The sequence below is a fragment of the Pseudonaja textilis genome, chromosome 3 (genome assembly GCF_049901715.1).
Source record: "Pseudonaja textilis isolate UNSWEBS1 chromosome 3, rPseTex1.2, whole genome shotgun sequence".
In the NCBI taxonomy this organism is placed as follows: Eukaryota; Metazoa; Chordata; class Lepidosauria; order Squamata; family Elapidae; genus Pseudonaja; species Pseudonaja textilis.
Genome location: NC_141992.1, coordinates 79,359,433 through 79,377,700, shown reverse-complemented (window position 1 = coordinate 79,377,700; position 18,268 = coordinate 79,359,433). Strand labels below are relative to the sequence as shown.

Here is an 18,268-nt window from a genome sequence, read left to right as displayed (position 1 = left end):
AATGTCAACAATCTAGTATTTCTTAATGTTATCCATTCCTTAACCAACATCAAATTTGTAGCTTGGTAATACAACTCCCAATTAGGCAAACCAAATCCTCTTGATTGTTGATATTCTCCCTATTAATGATAGTTGTAAATTTTCCCATTTCGCCAAATCTAGCACTATTTGCTGCTTAAGTTTAATATAATTATTCTCTTTTAGTGTACTGCATCTTGCTGTCAAATGTATCCCCAAGTACTTGATCTTATTCATGACCTGAATTTTCAATAGATCTGCCAGTTCTTCCTTTTGTCTTAATAACATATTCTTTGTCAAGATCTTTGTCTTATCTTTATTTATTTTCAAACCAGCCACCTTTCTATATGCCTCTACCTTTTCTATCAATTTTAATGCTGTTTCTAGTGGGTCTTCTAAAATGAAAATCAGATCATCTGCGAATGCTTGCAACTTAAATTCTTCCTTTTTAATTTTCATCCCTTTTATATCCTTTTCTTCTCTAATATTTCTGTTTAGCACTTCCAAGGTTAACACAAACAACAGAGGTGATAGTAGGCACCCTTGTCTTGCTCCTTTTCTTATATCAATAATGTCAGCTGGTGTTCCATTCAAAATCCAAGAAAGAAATACTCCTTTAATCAGAGAAAAGATATCTTTTACTGGAAATCAAGTGGTAGCAACAAAAGAATTCTGAATCTGAGAAAATGGATGTGTAAATCACATATGCAAAGTAATGGCAATGTTCCCACCCCCAATAGTTCAATTGGCTCATCCAATTAAAAGTTGTGTATATCATCATGTGGGCATCTCCAGGTGGTGATGAGGCTTCTGTCCGTTGACCTTGACATAGTTTGATAAAGGGTTGCAGCTGCGCATAGCATAGGATAGAAACCTAAGCAAGAATGTAACCCCCCCACACACACACACAGTTTATACAGTTCTGGTTTGTAACACCTCCAGCTCACTTCACATAACCATTCCCCCCTCCGCCCCCCGTTACTTATGACAGCCGAAAGATGCAAAGCAAAGGGAGAAAATCTTGAACGCTGACAAATAGAGTCTGTCAGTTCCCCCTCTGTCATTACCTTTACCATTTGGTTATGATCTATTGCTTGAATAATTTTTTTAGCAAAGCCCATCTGTTCCAGCTGTAATAACATGAATCGCCAATTCACATTATCAAATGCCTTCTGAGCATCTAGAAATATCAAAGCCATTTGTTTTTCAGGATGTGCCTCGTAGTATTCCAAAGTATCCAAGATTACTCTCATATTATCTTTAATTTGTCTCTTTGGCAGAAATCCATTTTGATCAGGATGGATAAAATTATTTAAATAAAGTCTTTCTGCCAATATTGAAGCAAAAATTTTATAATCTGCATTTAGTAAGGAAATAGGTCTATAGTTCTTGATTTGTAATGGATCGGCCTCCGCTTTTGGGGAAAGTGTAATAGAAGCTTCTGACCATGATTTAAGTATCTTCTTTAACATAACTTCATTCATAACTTCTAGCAATGGAAGATTCAACGATTCTTGTAATGTTTTATAAAATTCTGCTGGAAGTCCATCTGGGCCTGGTGCCTTTACATTATTTTGCTTCTTGAGTGCTTCAGTTAACTCCATCATCGTTGTGTTGCTTTCTAACAGTTTCAATCTCTTTAGGTATCTGGGGTAAATTAGCATTCTGTAAACACTGTTTAACTCTTTCCTCATCAATATTCTCTTGTGTGTATAGTTTCCCATAATATTCTCATATGATTTCCTTCTTCTCTTTACTATCATAGCAAACTTGGCCTTGGTCATCTATTAATTGCAATATTTTCCTTGATTCTTTCTCCTTTCTCAATTTATATGCTAACCATCTACCTGGTTTATCTGCATCTTCAAAGTAGTTCTGTTTAGCACCTCTAATTTTCTAATTCTTCTTTTTCTATTTGACCCATTTTGTGTTTAATTATATCCATTTTTAGCTTGATGTCCTTTTTCTGTGGCATTTTCTGTAGCTCTTTTTCAAGTCCTTTATACTCATCATCGAATGCCTTAGAGGCTAGTCTTTTCATGGTATTTTTTTTCCTTGTATACTCTATTATCAAGCCTCTGGCATATGCCTTCATTGTATCCCATACATTCTGAATTGATGTATCTTCTTTTTTGTTTTCTCTAAAGAAGAAAGCCAGTTCTTTCTCCATCCACTGGGTAGTCTTTTTCCTTTAATATAGTATTATTTAACGTCCATCTAGATCTTCTTCTTTGTCGTTTCCATTTAATTGTCATTGGATTGTGATCTGCCCAAGTACTTGTTTCAATATTTATTTCTTGAATGTTAGTTAACAATTCTGTTGACATCCATATCATATCAATTCTGGACCATGATAAATGTCTATCTGAGTAGAAGGTGTATTGTTTAGTTTTAGCATTTTTTCTCTCCATGTATCTTTTAAGTTTATTTCATCTACCATTTAAAAAAAAGATTTAGGAAGAGTCTTTCTGTTTCGCTTTGTTGTTTTCTGTGCTGTATAGTCCACTTTATTGTCTACAATTCCATTAAAGTCTCCCATCATAACTATATTAGCATAGTCCAGTTCAATTATTTTCATATGTAATTTTTTATAAAATTCTTGATTGTCATTCGGGGCATAGATTGAAATCAGGAGTGATTTTCATGGGTATAGATATGCAGGTCTTGGCGTGTTCGGGTCTTTTCCCGTGTAAGATTGAGAGCATCTTGGCAATGTTTCGACGAGGTCCCACTCATCATCTTCAGGCTGATAATCAGGGAAGCCATCGAAATAGAGAAACACCCCCATAACATGAATAAATGGGAAGATGCCTCCCGCTCACCAGACATCAGGAAACTAGCCCTTATCAACAAACGAGTCCCAGCCACAAAAACCAACACCGGACCCAAAACAACACATGACACCACCACCATTCTCCCTCACCAGACCCAAACCCATCCCATAGATGAAAGACAACCACTGTCCAGAAACCAGACCACGGCTGCATCACCAGCTGCCACATACCCCGACCCTCAAACCAAGCAAACAGACACACTCCAAGAAAACATATCCAGGCCTCAAACTTGGAGCCAAACCAAAACCCAGAACATCACATCACAGCCACCTGCTCAGGATATCACATCATTGAACTCAAGAGGTTACACCACAAAACCTCAGGATGTTGCAACACAGCTAACGGCCCCAGGAGATTACAAGACCCAGGATGTCAAAACAATAGAACTCAGAAGGTCATCACACAGCCCATTACCCAGGTCGTTACAACACAGGAGGCTGATAGACACACAGCCAATACCTCAACCACACAAGTTCTTATGAAGAAGCCAGCCAATCTGCAAACATCAACTCCATCAACCAATCAAGAAATGACAACACAGCCAACCTCCCCAGCAGTATATATAGGGAGACGGCAGCTCCAATCACGCTTTGCTCACACAGGCATGAAGCCAAAAGTACCAGCCTGAAGATGGCAAGTGGGACCTCGTCGAAACATTGCCAAGATGCTCTCAATCTTACACAGGAAAAGACCCAAACACGCCAAGACCTGCATACGTACATATATATATGTATATGTATATGTATATATGTGCGTACATACATACATACATACATACATATATGCAGGTCTTGGAATTTTATATATGAAATTCAATATTGGCAGTTGATTTAACTGGCATGCTGATATGCAAAAATCAGGCCACTATGCCAGTTACAAGATCTAAAACCAGTATAAGACCAATTTTCTACTCACATTAAGAACTCCACTGAACATTTCAATTTGACACCTAACAATAAAGCTTCTATATTAAAGCAGTAAAAAAAAATGAGGATACATTTGACTACCTTCAGCTATGGTTTCTAACCAGTTTATAGCCTCAGCAATTTAAATGCAAGCAGGGCAACCGTATTATAACTCCATGCAAACACAGTCAAAACTACATGGATGTGAATTCAGGTCTGAAAAGGGAAAAGTACGATAGATTAATATTCAAGACCTGTACTAGGAATGAGTACCCTCATTTTCCTAACTACTTCCTTGAATTAATCCATGAAGCAGACACACAAGGGAAAGAAAAATTCTCAGGAGGGGTGTTTACAATTACATTTTCAAATACTGTAGATACAAAGAGAGGTCCTTGGTACTCTCTGGGCTTGGTTGTTTTCTTGCAGACATTTCATTACCCACATTAGGCAACATCATCATTACCCAAACTAGATAACACTGGTGATGTTACCTAGTTTGGCAATGAAACATCTGCAAGAAAAAAAAAACCTCAGAGAGCACCAAGGACCTCTAATTTTAACCCTGAAGTGCAAGTATTCTCCTTTATACATACAAAAGTGTAGCCCCCAAACCTGATATTAGACCTTAGTAACATCCATAGATTCCTTCACCAACTCCCATATGAGAGCTCCTTGGACAGCAGTAGTCTCTTCCTCTTTGCACAGTTTCTCCTTGGCACAGGAGAAAGGCAATCCATCTCTGCAATTCAATCATTTATGAAAGATCTTTTGTTTATGTTTTTCACAATAAACCTTGGCAGTTCTTTTCATACAGTGGCCTCTGTAGAGAAATTAGCTGAAAGGTAGTCGTTTTGTTTTCCTTCAATAAGCTGATCTTGTTCTTCAATCCTGCCTTTGCCTCACCTTCTCTGCATGCTGTTGCCATCTATGCTGAGAGACTATTATTCCTCGGAGACATTCTCCAGTTTTCAGACTTTAGCAAAAGGTCTTTGATAGTTACCGTATGTGTGACCAGTCTGTTGTTTTAAATAGATTTGTTTAATAACAGTGAGTAGCTTTTAGATATCATTGAGTTGGTTTTATAGATGTGAAATGCTATAGTGTTCTCATGGAAGCTTTTATCATTCAGAAAGTGTGACTGTATTATTATTTACTGTTATGTCATACTGTGGATGCTTGCTAAGTTATTGTATAAGCAACCATGAGCCTGATTGGAGTTGGCAGCATACTAATTTAATAGGTAAATAACTAAAAGATTATCAGCAAATAATAACTAATACTAGAATTGGCTTCCTTTGCATGGACCCATCTCTTTTTCTTATTCTGCCGTGCAACAATCCTCTAAGACAGTGGTGGGATTCCATTTTTTTTACTACCGGTTCTGTGGGCGTGGCTTGATGGGTGTGGCAGAGGAAGGATACTGTAAAATCTCCAGTCAGAGGTGACATTTGCATGTTCTCTGAACTACTCAAAATTTCCGCTAACGGTTCTCCAGAACTGGTCAGAACCTGATGAATACCACCTCTTCTCTAAGAGAAGGCTGGAGTATTCACATTCATCAGAGAGAAATTACACTTCCCCAACACTCGTCCAGATGGAATTTCTTTTAAATTCAAATCTGTCTTTCAAAACCCAAGCCACTTCTTGTTTCACATATACGCTAACGAAACAGTCTCACCCACAATATGCTGTAATCTCTACAAAGATGTTATTAACAGATCATTCTTATACCTAAAATGATGTTTCCAGAGTTTTCCCATCACACTAACCCAGAATGAGGCTTCTTTGCTCTTAGACTTGATTTTAAAACCTTGCGAGTTACACGGCTGAGTCGACATTATAGGACAGGTAAATTCCCATGTGAAAACGTAGGACCAATTTAATTTTTACCATATGTGGTATTTGGATTGAGAAAAAAAGAAAGGAATAAGAAGAAACCATCACAATTTTATGATGGTTCCACATTTGCCTCTCAGACATTATTATATAATCTGTTTATTCCATCCCATTTATAGTTAGAAAATGAATAAAAGTATCCGGGTTCCATACAAAAAACCAACCCAGTTTTAGTCTTTTAAATCTGTAGAATAAAGGCAGCATCTGATGCTAGACACGAAGCAAAGACTTTTATCGGAAGCACAATAAAGTTGTATTGAGGATCTGGTGCTGATCGAAGTGCACATTTTTTAAAACATTGCTAGAAACAGCCCCAAAGTTGTTAGCCAGGAAAGATTGCCTTACAGTGAATGAGAAGGATCCCATAGGGTCAACCTGGATCAAGGACTTAATGAAAATATGTCACTATGGAGGACAGCAAACTATCTATGACAGGATAAAAATTACCAAAAAGTTGAAGCAATCTGGAAGATCTTTTCCAAACTACCTTGGGAATGACATATTGTCCATATATTTGGTCTAAGCCAGATGCACAGACATAAATAAAAAAGCCAAGATGCAGCAAGAGATACAAGCTGGCAACTATAATAATCTCACTTATCATACTTTAACATCAAAGCAATTAAGTAATAGGCAAAGTACATGCACATTAAATTGACCAAAAAAGAAGCCAAGATACGTAAGTTAAAACTTGATAATTCTAAAACCTAATCAGGAATTTTGAAAAAAAAAAAAAACCCACTAGAAATCTGTCCAATGAACTATTGTTTGTGATGAATATATCAAACTCCAATGAACGGCAGTTTAACTTTCATCATTTAAAACTTTCCATTCGTTTTTCAAAGATCACAACAGATTTCTGTAGAAAAAGAATAAGGCAATAAGATGGCCAGTGCAACTTTTAGAGACAGAGAATAGACAGGAAGATTATAGATTTAAGGCTGAGGATGACTGGTGCAGATGGATGGGGAGCAGAAAAAACTGTAAGAACTGTGATCAATTCAAATTTTTGATAGCACGGTTTGTGATTTTATAGTCACTGATTTTTTATTTTTTTAAAGAGAAAATCCTACTCTGGCATTACAGAGTAAGGGGGCAGTAACTCTGTGGAATTTCACTTTGGAGGGAGGGAAGGAAGGATGGATGGATTCATGGAATGCTTGAATAATACTCATATGGAAATATCCAGTTGATGTCTTGAATGACCTGGATATATTTTTTTATACTGGGCTTACAAAAGAAATCTACTACAGTTATGAAAACTTTTTTGTGAGAATGGATGAAGAAAAAAATGAGAAGAAATTAAGTTGCAAGACTTTGAGATAAATAAGGATCAAGGCTATCAAAAGTAAAAGGAATAATTACAAACATAATTTATTTGATCAAGGTTAAAATAGAAAAATGTTATAACTGGTAATCCTTAATGAAATTTTGCTGACTAAGACTGAACATGGAGATTTTAAAGATCTGTCAATACAATAAAAAAAGAGACAAAATATAGGAAAAATCATTTGTGAAATTTTGGGAGAAGGTGCTATTAAAATTGTTTACACTTGTTGTTAATGAAGGGGGAAATCGTTTTCTTTCATGTAGTTTCTTTTATTTTTATTTTTTTAGTTTCTATTATTTCTTATCGTTTTAACTGTAATGGTTGATAAAATTACTATAAAAACATACTATTCTCTCCATAATAATTAGCAAGAGAATAATCATTGAAATAAATGAAATTTATTTCCAGAAAATGGTATTTAAGATTGACTAGATGAAAATTCTGAATCTATCACTCTATCCTTATACAGCAGCGGATTATAAAAAGCAATTTAAATTTCAGCATGGAACTGAAGCCAGCATTGCAAAATATTGCTATATATTTATTAAAGAAATTTAAGCATAGCTAAATCTTAAAAGTAGAGGAATTTAAAAATACAGAGTCAGCATCTTTTTGCAAAAATTGCAGACTACAAGGAAGTCTTTTATAAAATCAGTTCAATACTCACATTCTATTTTTGTTTATTTCTCTACTTGCAGTTATCTACCTGAACCAGTATGCATTACCTCTAAGAAACTCTAGGGCTCTTGTGAGTCATCAGACAAGTGGAGAATAAATACTGACCTTATCTTTTATAAAGAGGAGGGAGAAGATCTAGGGAATTCCATACTAACAATTTGACACTGATACTTTGGTTTCTAGATCAGATCATAAAGAAATAGATCTGAAGTATGTATAGATAACATTGTAAGTCTAATGTGATAATTAATCAAAAGTCAACATATATTTGAGGTCAATTCATGTTATCTCCTAGGTAATGTTCTTCAAAGAACCAGTTCTGTGTAATGGTTAAGGCAACAGGCTAGAAACTGTGAGACTGAGTTCTAGTCTTACCTTAGGCACAAAGCTAGCTAGTCTCTCTCAACCCTAGAAAGAAGCAACTGCAGCAAACGATTTTTGAAAAAATGGAGAGTGTGTGTGTGTGTGTGTGTGTGTGTGTGTAAATATGGTGGCATGACAATTAAGAACATGTATGGCTGGGTCTAAAAAAGTGTCAAAAATTTTTCATTAAAAGATCCAATGTGACATATCAGATGCTGCAGTTCTTGCCCCATATTCAACTTTTTAAATTATTTTGATGAAGAAATGGAAGAAACGTTTATCAAATTTGCAGAGGACACAAAATTATGTGAAATAACTGATAATCTAGACCAGGGGTGTCAAAGTCAAGCTCTGGGGGCTGGATCTGGCCCGCAGGGCCACCCTGAAAGCAGCGAAGGACCAGCCCATGGTGCCTCCACCAGCAAAAATGAAGCTCGGGAGGGCCACATGCCTCCAGGGCTTTGTTTTTGCTGACAGAAAGCTGCAGGAGGCTGTCATGGACGAAAACAGAGCCTCGACGAGTGACATTGAGCTGGCCACACCCACCCTGGCCATGCCCCCCTCCCCCCTCTGAGATCAAACACAACCTTGATGTGGCCCTCAGTGAAATCAAGTTTGACACCCCTGATCTAGACATAAAGTTTAATTTTTTCTTGATAGGCTAGTCTGTTGGCAACAGGATAAAACTAAACAAAAATCAAATCAGATGAGGGATGTCTCCCTTGATAAATATAAGTACCGCAATATAAATAAAGTTGAAAAAAATGCAATTTTCTAATTTCCAAATCACAATAAGTAAGCTCCATTTTACTCTGTATTGGACAGATATAATCTTCAATGCAGTATTCTGGACTCAACATTTGAAGCAATAGGTTGCAATAGGTTCAGGGCAATGAAAATAATCGAGGATTAGAAATTAAATTCTATGAAGAGCAATTGAAAGAATGAGAAATAGTTACCTTGGGGGAAAAAAGACAGAAGACACAGACAATAAAAGACAAGATGTTCCTAAAAAAAGATGGAACCCCATTTTTCTATTTTGCTAGAATGTAGGACACAGAGTAATATCTCTATGTTACAGGATGGCAGGTTCCAATTGAATGGAGGGGTGGAGCCAAATCTTGACAATAAGGACAATACAGTACAGGGTAATCCTCGACCCCCAATCCCATTTGGGATCAGAATTTCCATAACTAAGGAATGCGGTTATTAATGAATCACATTGAGCCACAGGGTTTTTTTTGCCACAGTTGTTAAGCAAATTATTGCAGTTAAGTGAATCAGAAGGACATTAAACAAAATTTGGCTTTGCCCGTTGCCTGCTTTCCAGAAGCCGAAAGAGAAGGATGCAAATGGCGAACGCACAACCCCAGGATCGTGCAACCATCATAAATACATGCTGTTTGCCAATCATTCAAATCTTGATTGTGTGACTGTGGGGATGCTGCGTTGGTTGTTAAGTGTGAGGGCCAAGTTGTAAGTTACTTTTTTTAGTGCCGCTGTAATTTTGAATGGTCACTAAATGAATGGTTGTAAGTCAAGGTCTACCTGTAATGGATCCAATTATTTAGGATTGATAGTTGACACTCTCTCTCTCTCTCCCTCTCTCTCTCAATGGATGAGTTTAAGTAGAGGCAAGACATCCTTCTGTCAGGGATGTCTTAAGTTGGATCCCTGGAGGAAGTTCATCTAAATGGTTTCTTTCTGTACAAGCTTAAACCTATAAGCAAAATTATAGTACATATACTCCTAGAACTGTGCATTTTGCGGGATGTTTTAGCCCTATAAAATGCTGGATCAATGATGAAATAGTTCAATAAAACACCACTAAGGACAAAGTACACACGGCTTGCTAATCATTAACCTTGTACTCGTCCAGAGAAATTAATTGAGAGGTATGTAAAACCAGAGCCAGTGGAGTTTTCAACAGCAATGAATGACAATCTTATTACTGTAATGAACACAATTATGGTTTTCTAATAGGCTTGTTCCGAGAATAAAACTAAAATTAATACCTTTGATTTCATTTAAGTTGCAATTCCTCACGTGTTGTTTTGCAATAGAAACATCACCAGATTTAGTATGACTCACTTCTATATGTTCCATGCTAATTGTTCACCTTTGTAAATACCAATTAACATTCTTACAGTACTCATAACAGCTCCCCTCCAAGGCTTTAACACAACGCTCCAGGCCATTAGTGATTAAATTTGTCATTAAAACCACACACTCCATATCAAGGTCTTGGTGCAAATGTCTAGGTAACAAAAGTTAGACAGATCTTATTATCAAATGCACAAAGTTAGTAATATGCTACTATTTCGCCCATAATTTATTTTATTATTTTTTTTATAAAAATTGTTGGAAAACCATGGAAAGAGAAAACTGTTCAAAGGTTTTGAATGCATTACATAAAAATAGCCAAGATAAATCTTAATAAAATAAGATTTGATACACACACATTATCTGACAACACTAACTAAAATCAAATGCACAATTTGTACACATAATATATGTATTCTTCAATACTGTAATAAACATTGGCCATGTACCAACTGATTGTTTAGCAAGTGTAACAGTTCCCATCTTCAAGAACAAGGGTGACCCAGTTGACCATGCCAATTGTCACCCAATTTACCTTCTGTCTCACACTATGAAAATCTTTGAGAGAATCCTTGATCAGCAGCATCGGCCAACTCATCATCAACCAATGCACCCTCATTAAAGGAGGTGAAACGGATGCCATCTTTGCAGCCCATTAGGTCAATGAGAAACATTGTGAGAAGAGACAAGCACTACCCATGGCATTCCTAGACCTAGAGAAGGCATTTGATCCTGTTCCACACCAAATGATCTGGTATGCCCTCTGGAGTACCATGGAGTACCTGGTTCATGGAGTACCTGAACCACTGATTGACTGGGTCAAAATGATATAAGAACATATATAAGAATATCAGCAGCAAAATGCGATGCCCAGCTGGCCTCTCCAACAGATTCCCAGTGATGGTTGGTGTGCACCAAGGATCTGCACTGTCACCACTTCTGTTTATATTGGTCATGGACACCATCATGCATGACCTGCAGCAGAACGCACCCTGGACTATACTCTATGTGGATGATGTTATGCTTGCTTACATCACCAGAGGCAAACTTCAGCAGCAAGTTCAAACACGCAATGATCACCTCAACCATTTCGGACTCCACTTCAACACCAAGAGAAACTGAGTACTTAGAGACTGTTACCACCCCTGGAACGTTTCAAATTAATGGAGAAAACCTAAAGAAGAAGAACATTTTTTAGTAACTGGGATTCCATCTCCAAGACAATGGCGACATCAACGATGAGGTGCAAGTAAGGATGAATGCAACCTGGATGCATTGGCGAGAACTCACCAGTGTGTTATGTGACAGACGAATGCCAACTCATCTTAAATCTAAGATCTAAAAGACAATCATCCATCATGTTGCATTGCATGACACTGAATGTTGGGCAGCGACAACAAGGACCGAAAGCTATCTCCATGCCATGGAAATGTGAATGCTTCTGACAATGTTGGATATCAGGCATCTCCCTTCTTGACCATACCACAAATGACATCATTTGACAAGATATTGGTCTGGCACCAATTATAGAGATGAGAGGAGGCCAGTTCCACTGGTATGGACATGTCCAGAAAGCGCCACCTTCCACCATTGCCAAGACTGCCTACTAACTGGAAGTTAATGGCCGGTGACCTCGCGGGCATCCAAAACAGAGATAGTAAGACACCATAAACAAAGCAAGCCATGGGCCTGTGCCCTGGAGACGCAGCTGACTGTGCAACGTGGCATTCAATGATCCAAAAAGCAGATCCCGCACCTGTGAGAATACACTAGGAAGAAAAAGAAATATATGCAAGTCCAATCATAGACTGAAATATCAAGTGACAGATTAGAATGTAGGAGTTGCAATGATATAAAAAAAGATACTGAGACTCTAGAAAGAATGCAGAGAAGAACAATGAAGATAATTAGGAAACCGAAGGCTAAAACATATGAAGAACAGGGCAGGAATTGGGTATGTCTAGTTTAATGAAAAGAAGGACTAAGGGCAACATGATATCTGCCAATCTCTAATGGGCTGACACAAATCTATTCTCCAAAGTGCCTGAAGGCAGGACAAGAAGCAATGGATAAAAATTAATCAAGGACAGATCCAACATTGAAAAAAGATTCTTTACAGTTAGAACAATTAATCAGTGGCATGTTCACCTTCAGAAGTTGAACGGTGGGGTGCTCCACAGTGATGGGATTTAAATAATTTAACAACTGGTTTTCTGCCCTAATGACTGGGTGGGTAAAAGTGGCTGGGTGGTCATGTGATTGGGTGGGCATGGCCAACTCATGCCAAGGGGAGCCACGCCTTGCCTAGCCTCTCCTCTCCTCGCCCCTCCCCTCCCAGCCACTCCTCTGCTCACCTGGCCTCTCCTTGCTGGGTAGCTCACATTGCCCAGCCACTCACCTCGCTGTCCAGCTGCTTACCTTGCCGGCTGGCCGCTCACCTGGCCCTTGCCTCACCTCCCAGCTACCATTTCACCTGGCCTCCCAGCCAGCTGCACCAAGAGGCCAGGAATCTTAATGTTGTATGTACTGCTATAACACAGAAATTTGTAATGCACCCCAGACTTATCAGATTCAAATTATTGCTTTATTGTGATTAGAGTCTAATAATTATTTGTACAGTGCAATTCTATAGGAAAACAGAAAGAAGAAATGCATTTTAACACATAGCACATTGGTATCTTACATTGTAAGGTGATGGTTTCAGAAAGACATAATGAAATAGCCCCAGTCAATTTAAGAAGCTAAAGAAAAAGTTATTCTGCAGATAGTCCAAAACATTGTCATAATTTCTTTTGAAAATGCCAAATGCCCAATGTTAATCAGCAAAATGCTGCAGTATATTTTAGACTTCAAATTCTTAAAAAAAAATCAAGGGCACTACTTACAATTATTTCCACCTTTGTTACCGTAAAGTCCTCCCAACCTCTCTACTTTTCCCCACCAACCAAAGGTGTGTTTTACATGTGATGCCTCCATCCCTAACGGCTGAATCTAATATTTCTAATGAGAATTGCTTAAGGCTTGCCACAAGTGCAAGCTGAGATAACCACAGCATTTCCCAGAGTCTAAACTGAACACTTCAGCTTCCATAATCGCCTCCCAGCACTAAACGTACATGCCAAAGCTTGAACATTATTACCACATTAAAAGCAGTAATAAATGGACTTGCCTTTTGCCAATAAGTTGCCTCAACTTTTCTACAAAAGCCAAGAAAAACACTGCCAGAACTGATACTTTTTGTCTAAGAAGAAACATTCATTTCCTTTTTCTTTAAAGAACAATATTGCATTTCAAGGTCTGAATCATGTATACTAGTAGCCCAATTTGGGGAGGGGGGAGAATGTGCATTACACATAGAAAGTCTCGGCTTTGGACTATTCAGCAATCCAGCTGAATCAGGAAGTCCCTCTGATGGTGTCATGTTTCTTTGGATTGAACTCCAAAAAGTAATTGAGGTGACGTGCTATAACTACCCCTTCAAAAGCAACCTGCTAAGAGTGCACCAGCCCTCGTTTATCTGGTTGTCATGTCCAGTTGTAAATAACTAGATAGGCCATCACTAAGGGGCCAGGGCCTTGCCACCACCGGCCACCAGCCTGCTGAAGCTGCAGGCTCGTTCCCAGAGCCGGTCTCTGTCTGCCACTGACTCCCACTGCAGCTCCTGGAAGTCACTATAGCGCACTTCAACTTCTTCCTTGTGCCAGGAGAGTGCGAGACCAGGCACACAAGTGACGTAGCTGTCCAGGAAGACTTTGCCTTCCGTGGTGTCACATAGCTTTCCGGGCAAGGTAGGAGAGAAGCCCCCAGCCAGGCGGCCTCTCTCTCCCTTCTCCTACCTCGCTGGGAGAACTGTGTAACCCTGGAGAAGGCAAGGCCCTCCTGGATAGCCTTTGCTCCTTTGAATGCATCTTTCTTTGCCTTTTCCTGGCAAAGTTTGGAGATGTACAAAGGCAAAGATGTCCTCTTGTCTTTGGGGTGAGGGGAGGAGTGGCTGGGGGGGCGGCGAGGACCAGGCGTGGCGATCTGTGGTGGGATTCGGACGGTTCGCCGAACCACACACAGAGTTAGCTACCAGCTGAATCCCACCACCATTGGAGGTTTTAAAGAACTTGGTCAGCTATTTGTCTGAAATAGCATAGGAGTTCTTAGGAAGGGGTTGGACTAGAAGATCTCCAAGGTCACTTCCAACTCTGTCATTCTGTTAATTGTTAAAGTGTGACTATTATAAATCCCATTGCTCTCAATGGGCAAACACCAGCGGTAACTAAGTTTGAATCCAGCCTAAGGTTTTTCTCAGAATTCACCCTGCTAAGTAGCCTTGACAAAATTAGCTGAAAATTCTAGAACAGACCTTACCTGGAAGTTAATTATCTGACTGGTGATTCAGACAGTAATAAAGTGATACAGACAGAATAATAAGTATATGTTAAAAAACAGAAAAGAACAAAAAAAAATTCAGATGATGATATTCCATTAGTTCAAATGAAGAAAAGCCTCTGAGTAATGTTAAGAACAAAGTGCAACTTTGGTTCAGTTGAATTACAGTTCTGAAACTATTAAAAAAAAAGCTATGAAATTCAAATGCAGACAATCCAATTAGATGAATTCTTCAACCAGATACTGCAAGATCTCTTTTGACATTACATAATAACTACGCTGGCTTCAGTTACATCAGTGTGTACATCAGTGTGTACATCATTATATGTTCAAAGGGTAAAATACACGATTGTGTTTCTAAATGGGCAGGAAATTTATCAAGGGATATATACTTTCATTTCCATGAAGTTTAGAACATGTGCCTATTTGTATAATGTCACCTAGCTACTAAAGAAAATGAAAAAAGAAAAAGAAATATTGTTTATTCTACTGTATATTTTCTTCACTAAGAATTAAAATGATTTTGTGTCTGCCTTTCATCTACTGGTATAATAACAACAGCAAGCACAGTTGTTGTCAAAATGTATCTTTGTCTCAGTAGAATAAAACAGGAAAAAGATACAGTACAGTAGTTTCATCTTGACAACACACCACCACTGCAGAAACAGAAAAAGTCACGGATGGGAAACTGCTCAATAAGTGAATGTGTCCCAGTAGCTGTGTTTTTCTATTTTTTTATTTTTACTTATTACTTTTTTAACAATTGCATGTATTGTTATTTTATTTTAAAGTTGTTGGCTGCCCAGTATCATATAAGTGACATGGGTGGTCATGTAAAATGAATTAATGAATCAATCAATATCTCTAAAAGGTATTTTATTGGTAGGTAAGAAAAGACACGAAAATAAATGACTGAAATGCATGCTGGGCTCGAGGAACTCCGTTCTAATCTCATTAGAAATTTTGATTTTTGATTTTGACAAGTCTTACATCATCACAATCATCCTCTTTCCTCGAAAACATTCTGAACCTGTATCTCCACAGTCACACTCATAAGCAAGCATCTCTGAACAGTATTTGACCCACATCAACATCTCTGCAGCCTCTGGCTGCTTCCTTAGATAGCATACAATAAACAAACTTTGTGTTTCTTTATAGCTTGTGCCTGGGAAAATCAGAATTGAAGGAGACAGATGGAGCACCTCAGGGTAACCTATCCCATCCTGTCTGGTATTATTCATTCATAAAATAAAGAGGGTTGCCAAAGCAAATAGTTGCAGTTTCACTTGCAAGGAACAGATTGAAAGATAAGGGAAGGCATATGACATCCTGAGGTAATTTTTGTTTTAACAGGAGAAAATGCTTCAGTCTTCTTTTCTCCAGGGTATCACTTATTAGGAAGACAGAAGAGACCTACTCAGGATGCCAGTTTTGAGGCGCAATCTTAGACACTTAACCGAGAGTGATCTTCATTGAACATAATGAGATTTAATTTCAAGTAAATATGCGCAGGATTGCACATCAGGGCTTTCTCCTTCTTTAAAGATTATTAGATTTTCACCAGAGGGGGAGAGAAAGCACTTTTGGGATTTCCCTCAGAGGTGTCGAAAAGCCCTTTATCTTCACAACAAGGCTCTAATGGAGTTCTGAAACCACAAAATACCAAGTTGTTTTGTTCGGGGTTTGTTTCCCACCTCCGAAAGATACTCGCATGAGAGCAGGGAACAGGAAGCGAACCCGTCCCATAATTGTGTCCTGGGGTTTACCTCGGATTGGGGGGGGGGGAGGAATATCAAGGCATCATGAAGTAGTGCTCCATTATCTCCCTGCATTTTCTCTAGTTTTAGTGCCACAGCCCAGGGTAGACGATTCAAGTTTCCCAGGAGGGAAACCAACCCCTCTGTTTTTGTAAATTCACAGCGACCCGCACTACCATCAGTAACCATCTCAACGAAAAGGAAAAATATTTTAGTCGTGTTGAGTTTTTTAAAAATTTCCTCAAAAAGTCGAGGAGAAAGGTCTTTTAAAAAGTTGTCCTTGCCGCCCCCCTCGGCTGGAAAGTTTCTCCTCCCAGACTTCCCCGCCTGATCCGCGCCCCTCTTTTCGCCCCTTTCCCCGCCGCCCCGTTTGTCAAAGTGGGGTACCTCGATATCCACGGGGTCTCGGCTAAGCAAGCGATTCATACTTTCCCCCTTTTCTCTTTGCCGCGCCAAAAACAAAAAACAAAAACCCCGAGAAACCGAAAGGACAAAACGGGCAACGCCTGCAGGAACTGAATGTACCCGAGTGCCTTTTGGAGTGTGTGCATGCGCGGGTGGCTTTATTTTGGCTGGAGTTGTTACCTACATAAGCCGAGTTGTAGATATGACTCAAGGCTAGTGACTCGGGAATCTTTGGAATACCAGGCGTAGATTTTTTTTTTTAAAAAAAAGAGTAGTATCCTTGGCCTAGAGCCACGTGCAAAACCTGTAGGTTTCTCAGGGTAACCAAGTTTGGGCTCCCGGTTTTTTTATTCCTTTGGATCTAAACCAAAGGAACGACCCATCTTTTAAGGCACTATCTGGGAACAAGAGAACGACAACGATTTATCGTCCGTAACGATGATCAAATCCCGTGTAGGATCGGTGAAAAAAGAGGGGAGTGGGGGAAATAGGCAATCACATCAAATGGATTAAACACATTAAAACGCCAGAATATGTAATAATCAAGCATTCTGCAGACGTCACTTTTCAAGAGGGGAGGAGGAGGAGACAATTTGGCAACCGAAGAGATTGCTAAATTGCGACAGCCGAGGCCGTGCACGTCGGAGATTAGGCAAAGGCAGAGTTGGGCTAGATCCAAAGCAATCAACGCGGAGCCTCCCAGCGTGCTCAACTCTATTTAGGGAAGCCAACTTTGCGTGTTGCTCTGTAATTACTGCGCCATGACGGGAAACAATTCTTAGCTGGGCAATGGCCAAAGGCTTTGCCTGTTGAATTTCTGCATGTCAAAAGGTCTTCTGCTTAGGAGGCAAAACAGAAGTCCCCAAAGGAGGGAGGGAGGGTGGTAAGACTGCTTGAGGCTGATCCCCTGTCCAGAGAAGAAATTAGTTCCTCTCCAGGAAGCCATGAACGGGCAAGCCCAGAGAAATGTGCAGCAAAGATGTCCGTCCACTTTGAGGAAAAGAAGCTCCAGGGTGAGGACAAAACAAGCATCCGAGCAAGGTATTCAGATGAGGGGGAAAAGCCGAATGCTTGGCTAGGTCGTTCACCCTGAATGCAGCAAATGACTTTCCTCACCTTGACAATGTCATTGATGAGGGAATATAGAAACTTCCTGTCCTTTCCTTGTCCAAAATCTCCTGGAGGTGGAAAAGGAGAGAGTCTCCTTGGACAATTGCCCTTGCCTGCAATCTCTCAGACAGTATTATTCATGTTGCAAATGTTTGGTGGGTCAATACGGTCTGCTGTGAGTCATGTTAGATAGGTGGACAGTGTTTTTTATATATATAAGGAAAATGTTCATTTAAAAGAATAATTATCATTTGTAGGAAAATGGAGTGCTGCTGTTTTTTAAAAAAGTGCTTGATATGTCAAATGAACAATTATAAACACTTTCAAAACTATCTCTATGTAGAGCAGCTAACACCTAAGAATCATCTGTGTGAAACCTATCCAGCCTGAATGCAAGCTGAAACTGCAAGCAGAGGAAGTACAAAAATAACAATAGAACTTATGCTAGCAAGGAAAAAGGTTATGGTGACCGTGTTAAAATTCTTTGAA

The 18,268-nt window shown here is 39.0% G+C and overlaps 1 protein-coding gene across 4 annotated transcripts in view; it reads right to left on the bottom strand.

Annotated features, from left to right (window-relative positions):
• DPYD (dihydropyrimidine dehydrogenase) overlaps positions 1–16,838 on the bottom strand; it is a 641,531-nt gene extending 624,693 nt beyond the window's left edge. For 2 of the 4 annotated variants that reach the window (XM_087930179.1, XM_087930180.1), the window contains exon 1: positions 16,652–16,838. Coding sequence is in view for 2 of the 4 variants with exons in the window: in XM_087930177.1 (XP_087786303.1) it covers positions 16,652–16,690 (39 nt within the window). In the remaining 2 variants the exon portion in view is untranslated. The remainder of the gene's footprint in view (positions 1–16,651) is intronic. The other 2 variants (XM_087930177.1, XM_087930178.1) reach the window with 1 other exon arrangement.
• Positions 16,839–18,268: the final 1,430 nt, after the last annotated feature.